Raw genomic sequence first — 14,842 nt, forward strand, 5'->3', positions numbered from 1 at the left:
ATTCGATATTCTACTTTGAGCATCCCTAGCAGTTTCCCGCTCGGCCACGGTCATAGCTGCGCAGTTCATTGAAAATCAACCTAAAGTGCGACCTGCTGTGAAAAATCGCTCAAACTTACATCACTCCATTTTCTCCATTTTACTCCATTTTCAGCCATGCAAATTTTGCAAATAACGATATTCCAGCTGTGGAAATGGTATTACAGACGCGCAATTTCAAGCTGAAAAATCATCTACCCGCGCAAAAAGTTTCCAATCTGGGTTAGGAGTAGCTTGAGCACTTGAAATTTCAAGTTACATGTGTTCCTTCCCATTACCTTGAAAGGGAAAATCACTTCCAGAAAATATAGTCAAAACACCATTAAATACTAAATGCATTAAACTATCTGTTGCGTATGCTGTATATGTATATATTTTGTTGTATATTTGGTATTATTAAGGATTTTTAAAACTATAATTGTTTTAAGTTTTGTAATTGTTTTAAGCATTTTGCATATGTTTTCTACCTGACTTAAAGAATGTATAAAACAGCTTTCATTTTTATTACTGTTGGTCTTGTTTAGATTTTGGTTATTGTTATATTTTATTTATTAAAAAAAATGGTTAGAAGTAAAGTTAATGGATTATCTCCCTCAAAATCAAGTCAAGTTTCACAAAATGCAAGTTCATTTCAAGTAAAGGCACAACTACCTCTCTCTGTTTTTCAGTCTGGTGATTATACAAAGCTTGGTTCTTCAGTAGACACAAAGACCCTTTCAGTTCTTTACTCTTCAACTTCTCAGAAATCACAGGAGTGTACCCAGCTATATTCAGCTGATGCTGCTTTCAACAGCATCAATCTACCATCACCTTCAAGGCTCACCAATGGCATTTACAACTCTAAACAATCAAATGGACAAATGAACAAATTTGGTAATAGTCCAAAAAAAAGTCCTTGCAAAAGTAATTGCTCAGTGGGGCAAACATACTATCATATATCAAGAATGAAAGCTTTGCCCGCTTTGTATAGAAAGATGTTTGGAGTATTTCAAGAAGGATGTGAGGTTCTAGCTCGATGGTCTGATGGCCTTTATTATTTGGGAACAGTTCACAAAGTAATTAAAAAAATATTTATTTATATATAGCAGCATTTCTCAACCGGTGCGCCATGGAAGGTTGCCAGGTGCGCCGCGAGCAAAAGGAAAAATATTGTGATATGTAAAACATGTATGTTTTACTTTTCTATTGAGCTAAGCTCATTAATTCCACAGTACTTTTAAGTAAAAAACACAATAAGACCTTCAAAGTAACAACATCTAATAACAATCTATAATACCATAGTGGTAAAACCATCGACATAATAACGCCAAATTCGCAGTAATAACCACAACAGAATAAGATATTAAGTAGTCTAGATAAGACCTAAACATGTTGAAATAAGTCCAAAATTAATCGGAAAAAGACTTAAATGGACAACATAACGTCCAAGACTGTAGGGAAAGGGTGTGGAATGATTGTGGGGACCTGCCTGGCATTGGCTGATTGGCCGTTTGCTGTGGACTCTTGGTTGCCGCTGTTTTGGCCCTGGATTTTTGCCCCTGTTTGGGCTTGTAGGCGGGTAGTTTGTGGTGTTAGCAATTGGGTTAGGGTCGAAAATATTAGGGGAGTTAGTGATAGTTATAGGTGGGGCTATTAGGTATTAGTCCTATCTTCGCCATATTCCTAACTGACTTTCATTCCAAAGTTGCTGTTGTTCTTATTTTGGTCTCAAGGCTAGGGTTCCTTTAAAGATATGCAACTATAAAACCTATATAACAAAAAATTGCAAGCAATTTATGAGAAATACCGGTACACCTCAAAAATTTTGCGCTCACTTCGCTCGCAAGGTGCGCCGCCTCGTTTTCAAATGTTTCTAGGTGCACCACCAAGTAAAAAAAGGTTAAGAAACACTGATTATATATTTAATATTCAAGATTTAATTTATGAAGAAATATTGTTATGACTGATTTGGCAAAACTATTTATTAGCAAAAAAATTGCTAGTAAGTTGTTTCACTTGTAACGGGTTGCATTGATAGATGACTAACATGCAATAAATAATTTTGTGGTTGAAGAGAACATGGATACCAAGCATGGTTATATGACTGCTTTTTAGTGTAAAAAATGTGACTTTATGACTCTGATATAAATTCATTTTTTTCCAAAGAATGGTTTCTTGCAGAAAGCAACTTGCACATGATTAACTTTATATATATATATATATATATATATATATTATTTGTAAATTTGGTCTATTTGTCAATTTTTTTTCACCCTTGTCTTGTGGTAGGACAGTTATATCATGTAGGTTTCTTCATTCTAATATTGATTGTAATGTGAACTTTTATTGGTACAATATTACTAGCTACTGCAAAATTATGTAAACCCTTGGCACAAATGTTTAGGTTGAAGATTTGAAACACCAGTGCAGCGTTCAATTTGAAGACAAATCAATTTCAGCAGTTCATTTTAAGGATATGCAGTTACTAAACAATGGAAAAGGTGAAGAGGAACATGAAGATACTGAATTTACACCAGAATCTGAGTTGGAGTCTGATGTTACATGTACATTGTGCAGAGATGGAAATTCAGAAGCACCTAACGAAATAGTTTTATGTGACAAATGCGGGCAAGGTAAGTTTGCATTTTTGTATCTGGTTGTAAGTTATTTTTTTGGGTATTTATCTTTATAAAAAAAAGGTTACCACCAACTTTGCCATGCTCCATCCATTGAAACATCAGTCTTATATGAGGAAGATGTGCCTTGGCAATGCCGCACTTGTGTGTTTGCGGCTGGTGCTAAAAGAGGTGGAGCTGAACCTGAAGGCCCAGCAGGTATTTCATGGAATGACCATCTTATCATTCAGTAGTTATCTTTATCTGTATTCACTACTTTTGTTTATCACTTAAACCCAACTTTTTTGCAGACTACTTTTTATATACTGTTATTATGGGTGTACACTAATATCAGATCAGGGCTGATACCTAATCTCAAGTGGTAATAATAGTAAAAGTCTCATATTAGTGGACAGGGGTGTTTCGCTGCTGATCACATTGTGAATTAATATCAGCATTCAAGCCATGCTTTTTAATGCAACACAGTAATTTCTACCTTGAAGTTAATTACAGAAAAAGTAATCAACAATTGAAGGCCACTAACTGCTAAAGCCAAATTTGATCTTATACCCTGAAAAGTTTGAATTCTTTTAACTATTCATTTAACCCCTTAATTCATAAACTAAAATACTATAAATATAATACTTATGTTTTATATAAAATTGTACTATGTCTTTTTATATTGTTTTACTTAAAATGTTTATGATGCAACAATGCCGAAGGCGTACTCAATTTGAAATTGATATTTATTGGGTATTGGCTAACTTGATCAATGTGATATTTTAAAATAAATACAAACAATACTTTAATGTTCTAAAATGGTAATCCACTGTTAATGGAAAAATGATTTCTGTCCAAATGGTAAATTTAAATAAATTATAATTAATGTACATTTGATGGTTTTAGCATTGGCTTTGAAATTAATGAAGCAAGTCCTGCCATATGATAATCACTCTCTTACATGGTGCAAAGGACATAAAGTCAATTCTGAGGAGGTATGTCACAGTGATAAACAATTAAAGTTACTATACCATTATTATTTATACATTTAAAGCTAATGTGACTTAATATGTCCTAATTAGAACAGAAATCACTTAAGGGTCATATGGTAATCCAAAAGTCTTTAAATTTATTTTATGTCCAGCTTAAGTTATGCATTAAAAATATGTGGTTAGGGATATATAATTTAATTTATTTTTTGATAGTGTGAATTATATTCTAAAAAACATCCAAGCTCTTAAATCCTACATGTTTTTTTCAAGTCCTTAAATGTAAATTTTTTCTTAAAAAAATGTGTGTTGCAACCCTGCTGACGTAAGTATACTTTACTCTCTACTAGGACAAGAATTTTTTTTAACCATCGCTATTTTTTGTAATTATTCAGGTTTATTGCTATTGTGGTGGTCCTGGCGATTGGTATTTAAAAATGCTGCAATGCTGTCGTTGCCAACAATGGTTTCATGAAGGTAAATAGAAAACTACATAAATACTAGAGATAGACCAATATATCGGTTTACCGATATTTGGCTTCTACTGATATATCGGTATCGGTAAATGTAGGCTTTTGCCGATATTTTAGTACAAAAATATGATATAATTTTCCCTGTACAACAAACAATTTAGCAATTTTTTTATCAAAAAAATTTTGGTTTTAGCATCACACTAAGTTAATATGCAAAATAATTGTTTTATAATTAAGAAGGGTATATAAACTAAAACATTATAAGGATTTTATTTTCAATTAATTCAAGTTTTGAACATTTCCCAGGTATATAAAAAAATCGGTATCGGGTATCGATTAAAAAATAAAAAATAAAATCGGTTATCAGTATCGGTTCAAAAAAATGGGTATCGGTCGATCTCTAATAAATACAGTAGAACAAAAAAGTACCAAATTAGTTTTATTTAAGCTGCATGAGAATAAAGAAATGGTGTAAACTGACGAAATTACTCTTTTCCATTTACCTATGACCAGAAAAATGCTCAAATTATAGCTGAGTTACGTGCGAACAGACAAGTGCCAAAATTACTATTATGCGGTCATTGTGTTGTTTTTTGTGTGTGTTTTTATTTTATGTATATTTTATTATAAGTGGAGATATTAAAAACAGAAATATCCAAAAGAACTATACTTTTGCGTCTGGCAACTTTTTTTAGAATTTGCCAGTTAGTTGAATTCCTATAATTCCCTTGATGTCAAAGAGATATGTCTACTCTAAACCCTTTTTTACGCATTTGTTCAGTATCTGACACAGAAAATGGAAGAGAGAAAAAAGGCTAGATAAGAGATGGCGACGTTTTACCAAAGGCTTCAGAAAAATATAGTTTATTTAGTCAAATAACCTTGTCCACTCTTTCATTTTATTATTCTTTGTGGCCGTGTTATGTTTAAACCAGTGTTCTACAAACTACGGTCGCCAATTAAAGCGTCTCGATTGCGACTAGAGATGTTTAAAGTAAAATATCGAATCCTTGGATACGAATTCAAATCCAAATGAGATTCGTATCCAATTCTGCCGTTTATTATGGATAATTGGAACCGATATAATTTAATGTTTACCGCGTATGGTTGCCCTTAACTAGACATGCGCCAGTAGCAAGTTTAGGTAAAGGCCTGTCGCTGCAGCGACACATTTATAGTACTTGCTTTAAATACTACATTATTTGACCTCATAATAGATTAAGTTAGTCAAAAAAAGTAGAACTGATGCACAACAATGTTTTAAAAATAGGACCGAATTGCTGAAGAGCTGAAAAAAGTTTAGTGTGTAGTGTTACATTGTACTCAGTATAATGGCAAAATACTAAGTTTTGGCAACAACCCGGACATGTATTTTGAGAATTTAAACAAAACAAAATATTTTCTCGCGCTTTGCAAGGTGCATGACTTTGCGTGTAAGTATACAAAATTTAATGCACAAATATCCTACTTCCCTGTTGAATTAAGATTTATTATCATAAAATGATTAGCTTTTAGAACCAAAGCACAGTGGTCGGCAAACTGTGGGCAGCGGCCCAAATGTGGGCCGCAGAGTCATTTTTAATTGGCCGCGAGCTTTTTTGAATAGTTTAGTAGCCGTACGGCCGCGGATAGCCGTACATTAATTGCACTGCATTTTATAGGTTTGTGTGACTAGGAATTATATTGCCTCAGCGTGGTCTACGCCCGCATCCAAATGTGGCCCTGAGATGGCCTGTCGAACTATATTTTTCAAAATTTTTCGCCTTACACTGTGGGGACTTAGACTCCCTGTAAAATGCAATTTCTACCAATATATATCTAGATAATGTAATTTTCTATTCAACATTGTAATATGGCTATTGTACCGTGAGTAACATTTACTCAAATTTCAAAACAAGATAAATGTAATGTATGCATTTTTAAATTTCGTGCGAACTTTTTATGTGATTAGGGGGCCGCCATTCAGCTGTGGATATGATATATAGTGTTAATATTTTAAGCATTTAGTATACGTCTCAGGCAAACGTTTCGCCAAATGAAACCAAATAGACGCATTTTTTGCGTTCGCGTAATACCACACCGGTTTGTTTCAATACGTTCCTTAAATTTCTTAAACTATCACGTTGCTTTATGTACTTTTATCAGTTTGACTTAAATCTAATTAGCCCAAACTTTACAGACCAATTTCTGTTAAATTATACTTTAAATGCCGTTATTATGAGCAATATTTCGAAATCCTTTTATTTTAACTTCATATTTGCGCAGGAGTTCGTTCGAGAACAACAGGTGTTGTTTCTAAGAACACTTGTTTTATGACGTAACTTTGTGACGTCATTCTAATGCCTCTTTGTGTAGTGGGCGTTCAATAGCTCTGAAAAGAGCACTTTGGGCCGATTCTAAAAAGTTTGCCGACCACTGACCTAGCATTTGCTGAGTTTAGCTATACTGGGGTTACCGTCAAATTTTCGTAAATACATCAAACTTTTTTTTGTCAATCGTCATATATTTTGTTGGTATACCGCCCATTTTTTTAGCTCTGTTGGTGTGCCGCAAGTAAAAAAAGTTAGCGCAGCACCACGATATTCTATAATCTAAAAGGTAAAATACATTGTATGATAATCTACAATGTATGTAAAGCCATCAGCCTATCATGATGTGTTGTCTCTAACTGGTTATGTATTATGTCAACATTGCAGCTTGCATACAGTGTTTGGATACACCAATACTCTATGGCGACCGCTTTTATATTTTTGTCTGTTCTTTGTGCAATCATGGTGAAGAATATGTCAAACGCCTACCTATGCGCTGGTAAGGTTCGCCTCTAGTTGTATATTATATTCTATTATATCATAATATTTATTTTATTATCTTTACTGTTTATTTAAAAGCTAAAGTCATCATCTATTGTTAACATTAATAAACCTTTTTTGCAAAAGATTACGTTGTTGGAGGCTCTTGTAGATCATATAATGCTTTTATCACATAGTCAAATTTATCAGTTAATTTCCTAATGTTAGTCAAGTATTTTTTCCTTAATTATTCTAGTATACCTCCATCAACTTATAAAGAGTATAAAACGTGTCAAACAATATGCACCGCACTATTTAAGTTTATACGAAAAAAACCTTATCAACGTAATAATAATCAGAAGTCGAACGTCTGACCGAATACACAAATAGTTTATAAGGATTCTATTTTTCAGTACATTTTAAGATTAACCATTTTTTACAATACTTTGCAATCGTTGTCATCCTTTTATTGTCTTGATACCAGGGTTGACGTTGTTCATTTAGTGTTATACAACATAACAATCGCCAAAACAGTAAAATATTACGACTTTCATGCTGCAATCATGCCGTTTTTTCCTCAAAATTGGGAGTCTCTTCAACTTGGCGAAGTAAGTATCTTATCAATAAAGCGTTATGAATTGTTTTCTTTGGTTTGGGTGTATGGAAATCACGATAGATAAAATTTAAGGTTGTACGATTTTCAGGCCCCCATAAAATTGTTGTTAAAATTATTTAAATAGCAAAAATTAGACCGTTCTAAATGTTTTTATGTCCATCAATTCAGCTTGTCCATGAAGCGTCAACCCGGAGTCAGTTAAAGGAGCGTGTTCTAGAAACGTTACAAAACAATAAGACAAGGTAAGTAAAGGGGATGTAAAAGAACATAACGAAATCGTTTGATTTCAAAACTGATAAGATATGATTGAACTCTTAAACGTGCTAATACAGATTACACAGATACACTACTTATATAAAATATTTATCTTACGCAATTTTCCTACCTTTTGGCTTCTTTATACCTCAAACAACTACATTTGCTCAGCATGATTTACTGTAGTGTTGCGCATTGACAAAGTTAAGTAGACTACATTAGTTAATATTCACACTGCGAATTTGTTCAATAATTTGCATTACGATGTTTGGGCTTCTAAAACAAACCTCGGCAACCTACGCCCACAGACCGCCGATGTAAATCATTCGGCTCGCCATCGCCGTAAAAGCAAAAAAATATTGCATTTCGCACGAATTCATTGCGTCTTTTTCTAGATATGACTTTAAGCATAACATTGGATAAATGACTTAATAAAATCAAGTACGAAATAAAAATACAAAAATAATAATACCACGCGTGAGGTTATTTTTGCTCTGGATTTGTTTTTGTCCCGCTTTGATTTATTTTCCATCAGTGATTGTTCTGCCACACCGTTTGATAACATGCTTATAAGTTGGGTGCTCTTTACTCATTTTTGTCGCTTGCTGTCATTCGCTAAGTTGTTGTTTTTGACTCTGGTCTCTGCAGGTCTTTTATAATTTTATACGCGATCTTATTTATATAAATGTACATTTGAACTACTATTGTTGGCTTTTTTACATGTTTGCTTTTTGTACAGAAACTGATGATGCCTATTCATAAGGCGAAATATATATTTCTGTGCAATTTTAAGAAATTATTTTATGTTTTATTGCAATCCGGGTTTCGGGATGACGTCGTGTGGATTCAATTTTACACCAAACAAACAAAATTTTTCTCGCGCTTTGTACAAACGTATTACCACCTTTGTCTTAAACATAATAAGACCGATTTTAATTGCAAAAAAAATACTCTTGGTCCATCCCTGATAAACAGTTATTTCCAAAAAATGTTTAAAAACTACACGATTTAGAAACAAAATTGTCGGGCTCTCTAGAAAATACACCTGCTGACCTTGAAGTTAAGTTTGCTCGGAAATTATTGTAATAAATACGACTTGAGCGACTATTTACGCAAGTTTATAATGCATTACCTGGATTATTGCTTTCGTAAAATGTTTTCCGATTAAAATGTGCTATATAGCTAGAGCACCTCCGTACACCTATAACTTGGTCACGCTGAATATAGTTGCTGAGTATTATTGAAGAGTAAACACTTTTAAATGTCATATGAGTGTTTTGCGTCTTTTTGGCGCTTAATGCTAACTTTTTTATATATATACTTTTTTATATTATGACTGCTGTATAAACGTTATGCCAAGACCTTTGCTAGGATAAGTGATCTAACGCAAACCGAACAAAAACAATACAGCAAGCTATATACTAATACTAAAACAAAAAACACGAAAAAAAATGATTTAAAACAAATTAATTTAACCTTATTTCAAATTAACATAATTAAACCACTTGTGTGGCTAATATTCGTAACGCCCTCGCGAAAACAACAAATACTATCATACTAAACAATATACCCACATGAAGTATCAATGGGGAATTCGTAAATAAAAGTTATCGAGGTTGAAAAATGTATTGACATAATTCCTCAAAAAGTAATAGGACCGAAACGAAATGAACACTGTATATTCCAAACAAGTAGGTTATGATCTGAAGAGCTGTATAAAACCAGGTTAAAAGCCGAGGGTTGGCCACGCCTGGTTTAGTTTGTTATATTGTTACAATAACTATTCAGTATTTATCTTTTTAAATTATAGATTTCAATGCGGCAGTGAAAGCAAGAAGGCGAAAATGAGCTGGGGCCTTCGCACCCGTTCCCCCCCTGTTCCCCCAACCGTAACTGTTCCAGCTTGTGGGATCATCAACGACGAATTACTTGCTTCCATGGACTTGCGTCACGGATCTGTCATGCTCAGGTTAACCTTATAAAAAGTCTGCGATCTACGGAATAATCTTAAAACGTATTAGAATGTCTGTTGTTCACCATTTATGCCTTTTGAATACTTTGACTTGACACCTTTATATATTGTTAAAAAAAACTACCAAATAATTGTTTGTTAAATTGATTGAGTCTTAACATGTGGCAAAAATAAAAAAGCGATATTATATAGATCAGAATACCGTGCAGGGTTGGGCTTAAGCACTCGCCCGCTCGCCAATGCGAGTACAAATTGCTCCTGGCGAGTGCTGATTGACACCCACTCGCCCGACTGGCGAGCGGCTTTGGCGAGAAATTTAATTAGTTGGTGTAGGTCAGGACAACTTGTGTTAAAGCACCACTACTAAGCCAAATATTACCTAACGCCAGTTATTTCCTTAAACACTAAAGACACAAATACATTCAGCACTACACAATCAATAAGGTCAATGGAAGTCATGTTCGAAGCTTGTAATAGGGACTCTCTGTCCCGTTGTATGTTCGTAATAATGATTCTTTGTCCCGTTTTAAAAAATCGTTTACCGGCAAACCAAAGACGTCATTGCTGCAGTGGTTAATAGTTTAAAAAAAAGGAAAACAGGCAGGCCGTGGCTACTAAATTGTCAGTGTTATTTTTTCACTAAAGATTCTATAAAATATTTCGGCTAAAAAACATTGTTTTAAGCGTAAACTGCTTTATGGGTCGTTAATTTGTTCATCCACGCATGAAAATAAACGACCAGACTTTTAGAAAAACTAATGTTTACGTATAGAAACCAAAAGACAGCTTAACGATAACCAAATAAATGACCGCGCTAGGACGTAAATGGGCAGGCGGCGTGCCAACAAATTTGAGTGTTGTTTTGTCCGGGCGAGTGCTGATTGATAAGCGAGTGTAAATTTTTGCTTAGGAACAACCCTGCCGTGTCTTTCGGACATCATTTCAGAAAGACAAGATAAATCAAAATAATTATGACATGCACTAATACTGACTTCTGTATACCCTTTGTCAGTTCTTCATCACAGTATTCCCGGTGGTGTAGCACTGGTATAAATCCGTATGGGAGTATTTGTCAGTTACTATGAAATACGAATTTATACCAAACCCGGGCCAAAAAAATGGAAAAAAACCCTGTAGCGTTTTTCATCTTGATTTTGAAATAATTTATTGAATCCTTTTACCAGCTTGTTAAAACAAAGCGATTTACATCTACGACTCCATAGTGTCTGCATTTGGAATACTATTTTTACTCTACCCTTAAACACATTTTTGAAAATATAATTACTAATTGGACAAAAACTATATTTGGCTGACTTTGATGTCCTTCTGTCGTCGTATACTGACTTACGACGATGACACATCATAATTGTCCACTTGGCCCTTTCTCTCTTGCGGCACTAGAACTGGGGTGCACAACATTTTAGCTGTTGACAGGCGCGTTGACAGTCTTGTATTTTTCGCATGGCATTTATTTTTAAAGATGACGTCAGAAATTTAAACGTGGCGTATAAAACAATTAATCCTAAAACGACATGTTGTTCTCTAACGATCTCGTGCGAAAATATACAACTGAAATCCAGTCAAAAAGCTTTTATTGGGTTTTAAATTGGCAAAACTTTCAATTCAAACTTTGACACATAAAAATAATTGCATATTGTTAAAAATACTGGTATATATGCTCTAATTTCACAGAAATTGGACTTTATAGAGCAGGGCTACTCAATTATTTTTAGCCAAGACAGATCGCATTATTATGTAAATACTGAAACAGATAAAGTCCGGATTCAACACTGAAACGGCCGCATTCGGACCGCGGTCCGCCAGTTGACATTGTTATAGAGTGTGCTAGTAACATGCTATAATATACATAGAAGCTTAAGATGAACGGATCTACTTCAACCGAACTAAAACACTAAATATATTGATGGATGTTCACGTAAAGCGCGAAACAAAATAATATTTATTAAGTAAAAGTTGGCGAAAAAAATGTTTTTTTGCAGTGGGACATGGCCAGGTGCCTCCTGGATCCGCCCTGCTGACCAGCAGTTGCAGTTGGAAAATTATGTCTGTCTTGCCTATAACATAAAACCCCTACCTAATTTCAAACCGGTTTCAAAATTCTAATTTTGGGCCGCGCGGCCGCAGATTGTGTATCCCTACACTAAAAGTATTTTCAAATCATTTTTACCGATTTTTGTATTTTTAGCGACTCGCCAACCCCATTGAAGAGAAGTGCCCCGGGGGATCTCGGGTGCTCCCCAATAACAAAAAAGCGAAGAGAGAGCAGCTTGGATTGCGATGTTATTTTACCACCACACGACAATATCTTTGACAGGTGGTTGTACTTTTTTTTAGATATGTGCATACAACTATTTTGTGAACTGCTAATGCACAAACCTACACCATAATAATGCAGTAATTTAATAGAATATACAATGTTGTCAATATAATTTGGCCGTTTACGTTTAAGGTTGTCGTTTGACTCTCGGCAAAGTTCGATTAGGTCATCTGAAACTTCTAACAGGTACGTGTAAAAGTGTATTGTCCAATTAAAAATTAATGTATACTTTGGATTTCATTACTTTAACTTTGCGCGAATATCCGGTTTTACATTACAACTTCCCATTCTGTTGGATGTTGTAGGTTGTAGCACAATTAGCGCTCATTAGACTGATAGCGAATTGAGCAATATCACAAAGTTACTTTTAATCCATTTTACAGACCCATCCATTTATCTGCAGTAATCGCTTAAATTTTTACCTTGTTGTATTGTATACTCAACAGGGTTGATTTTAAATTCAAGTTTGCAATCGCCAGTCGGGTGAGTTTGCAATTCGCCAGTCGGTAAAAAAAAAACTAAAAAATATCGGCAGCCTTCCTAGCTTAAGGTTTTAAGTAACAATATAACTGGTTATCTAATCCTGTGTGTTTGGTGTAGCCGTCCTAATTTATTTATCGAATTATTAAATGTCCAGGACTTTTTACCACGTCCTTGTTAAACTGGTTGTTGTAGTTTCACAGGCGTGTATCGTATCGTTAGCGATTTTCAAAAATATTGACCTTCAGTATTTTTTTTAACAATATTTTTTCCCCAGATTAACAAATTTAGTACAGTACGTAGTCTAATAACAACAACCAGTTTTTACTTAACCTGGGTGTTAATCAATACTCGCCCAGAACATGTAGTACTCATTGGCAAGATGGCGAGTGCGAAACCACAAGCATGTTTAATAACATTGGATTTTCAGTTTCGATGAAAAACCAAAAAGAAGAAGGGGACGCCCCCGAAAAGAGAAAAGTATTCAAAACCTATCGGTCCACTCCCGACGTGGAAGGCCTTGTGGTTCCGTGAAACCAAAGCCAAAAGAAAGATCGAGGAAGTCTTCTTTTAGCAGTGAGACATCTAGTGGATTGCCTTTGGCAGATCTTTTTCAAGAAACTGCATCTAACCCAGATTCAGAGCCAATCCATACTTCGTAAGCTTGTGTTTGCTTTTATCATTAAGATATGATGCTATTTAGCGAAAAAATATTACAAAAAATGAGATTAATTGTTTAAAACATTATAGTTTGCGACGTATTTGTGCACTTTAGAAAAAAATAAGTTAGTATATTGCTATTACGTTGTTCTTCGGGTTTAAATTTGTTGAAAAGGTTTATGAATTTAAACCGGCTCGTACAAAACTCAATATTTTAAACCTGACCCGCCCATGCTTCGCTTTAAAAAGTAAAGACCCATTACCTAACCTTTTGTCACCAGGCGAGAATCAAACGAGGACTTACGCCGCACGGTAGCACGCTACTTCGGTGCTGAAGGTCGAATAGCGTGTGGTGAAAGATACAGGGTTCTAGCCAAGCGAGTAGTACCTGACACAGACGATGCACGACCAAGAGTGGAGTACCTCATCGAGTGGAAGGGTTACACTGCTAAACAACTGCACGAGTCCACTAAGTTCCGCTGAAGAACTTTTAAATTCACGTTGTACCGGATATTGTCGTCAATAGAAATGATCAAACGTGCGCAAAACAATCCAATACACTCAAATTTAAATGTTCTATATTCACATAAATTTGAATCTTTTTGAATAAAACTACCATCTATCCAAATTCCTCTTACTCAAAACAAAATATGTGGTAAATTCTGCAGCTTTTAGGGATTTCCGATTTTCCACATGACATTATTATCGCACATACCGTCCTGCTCATTCCACCGTATTTTACCGTTTTTTCATGTTGAATTACAGTGATCAATCTCTTAAAGTTGGTTGCTCATTTAAAATAACTATTCGTTTATTTAGTAACTGTTTATATAATAAGCTGTTTATCGAGTTCAAATATCATGTTTATCCACCGCGGTAAACAGTCTGACACTAAAGTAGGTTACCAATATGCCTTAGCGGTTGTCCTGTGGTTAGTAAGGCACGGTTTTAAAATGATTTTTTGCATCGATATTTACCTTTCTAAAAATCAACTTTTTTGTGAAGTTCGTACTTTTATAGTGATCGATGGAAAGCCAGCACTGCCTTGTACTTTTGTTTCATGTCGTTCCTAATGTTCTGGCTATCGACAGAATAGAATAAAGTATGCAGTCACCTCGGTAACTTTTTTAACGAGCGAGCTAAAAACAAATTAGAGGTAATATACTTCTCAGAAACTATGAAAAACACCTAGGTGTTATGCTATAGCAGTGATTTTAAACCTGTGGTTGCGATTCATAAAGGGGCCCCAAGGAGTTTGCTTAAAAATTTGAATATCTACACCTACAGCAGCCGCCAGTCTCTTGATGACATTCCCTCAAGTGAAACAGATATGCTTTTAATGCGCTTGTTTGTAATGAATGGCTGAAAGACATACTCCACAAACTGTGTCGGCTAAAAAAAACCGTAGCCATTCTACTATCTCCAGAGGCTCTTTTAGCTTTTGACATTTAGTTGCACGTTTAGCTCGAGTTCGAACGTCTAAAAGAGCGAAACAGTTTATAGCATAGTTAAACCCCGTTTTCTTGCGAAGCCTTGGGAAAACTGTCTTCTTCTTACTTTAGGACGTTTTTGTCTCCAAGTTCATATGTCTGGGCAGTTTTCAACCAGCCAGCATTTCGTATCACAGTCCAGAATAA

At 34.8% G+C, this 14,842-nt stretch overlaps 1 protein-coding gene across 2 annotated transcripts; it reads left to right on the forward strand.

Moving 5' to 3' along the window:
- The first annotated feature begins 570 nt into the window (after nucleotides 1-570).
- LOC146132963 (metal-response element-binding transcription factor 2-like) lies at nucleotides 571-14,323 on the forward strand. Of its 2 annotated transcripts, XM_083396771.1 has the most exons (14): nucleotides 634-711; nucleotides 783-1,094; nucleotides 2,423-2,651; nucleotides 2,718-2,852; nucleotides 3,540-3,628; nucleotides 4,018-4,099; nucleotides 6,792-6,903; nucleotides 7,369-7,492; nucleotides 7,669-7,742; nucleotides 9,566-9,724; nucleotides 11,934-12,062; nucleotides 12,198-12,251; nucleotides 12,976-13,203; nucleotides 13,487-14,323. In XM_083396771.1, exons 2-14 carry the CDS (start codon nucleotides 900-902, stop codon nucleotides 13,686-13,688), a joined length of 1,812 nt encoding a protein of 603 aa, XP_083252897.1. In that variant the 5' UTR covers nucleotides 634-711; nucleotides 783-899; the 3' UTR covers nucleotides 13,689-14,323. The 2 variants fall into 2 exon arrangements, with proteins under 2 accessions (XP_083252896.1, XP_083252897.1); XM_083396770.1 differs by having other exon boundaries at nucleotides 571-1,094.
- The last annotated feature ends 519 nt before the right edge of the window (nucleotides 14,324-14,842 follow it).

Source organism: Ascidiella aspersa, chromosome 9 (assembly GCF_963924565.1).
Source record: "Ascidiella aspersa chromosome 9, kaAscAspe10.2, whole genome shotgun sequence".
Taxonomy (NCBI): Eukaryota; Metazoa; Chordata; class Ascidiacea; order Phlebobranchia; family Ascidiidae; genus Ascidiella; species Ascidiella aspersa.

Bases quoted from the DNA above. Each gene is read 5' to 3' on its own strand.
- LOC146132963 (XM_083396770.1), top strand. From the start codon at position 600: ATGGTTAGAAGTAAAGTTAATGGATTATCTCCCTCAAAATCAAGTCAA. The intron at 4,100-6,791 runs GTAAATAGAAAA...TCAACATTGCAG, and splicing joins CCAACAATGGTTTCATGAAG to CTTGCATACAGTGTTTGGAT. The intron at 12,063-12,197 runs GTGGTTGTACTT...TTTACGTTTAAG, and splicing joins CACGACAATATCTTTGACAG to GTTGTCGTTTGACTCTCGGC.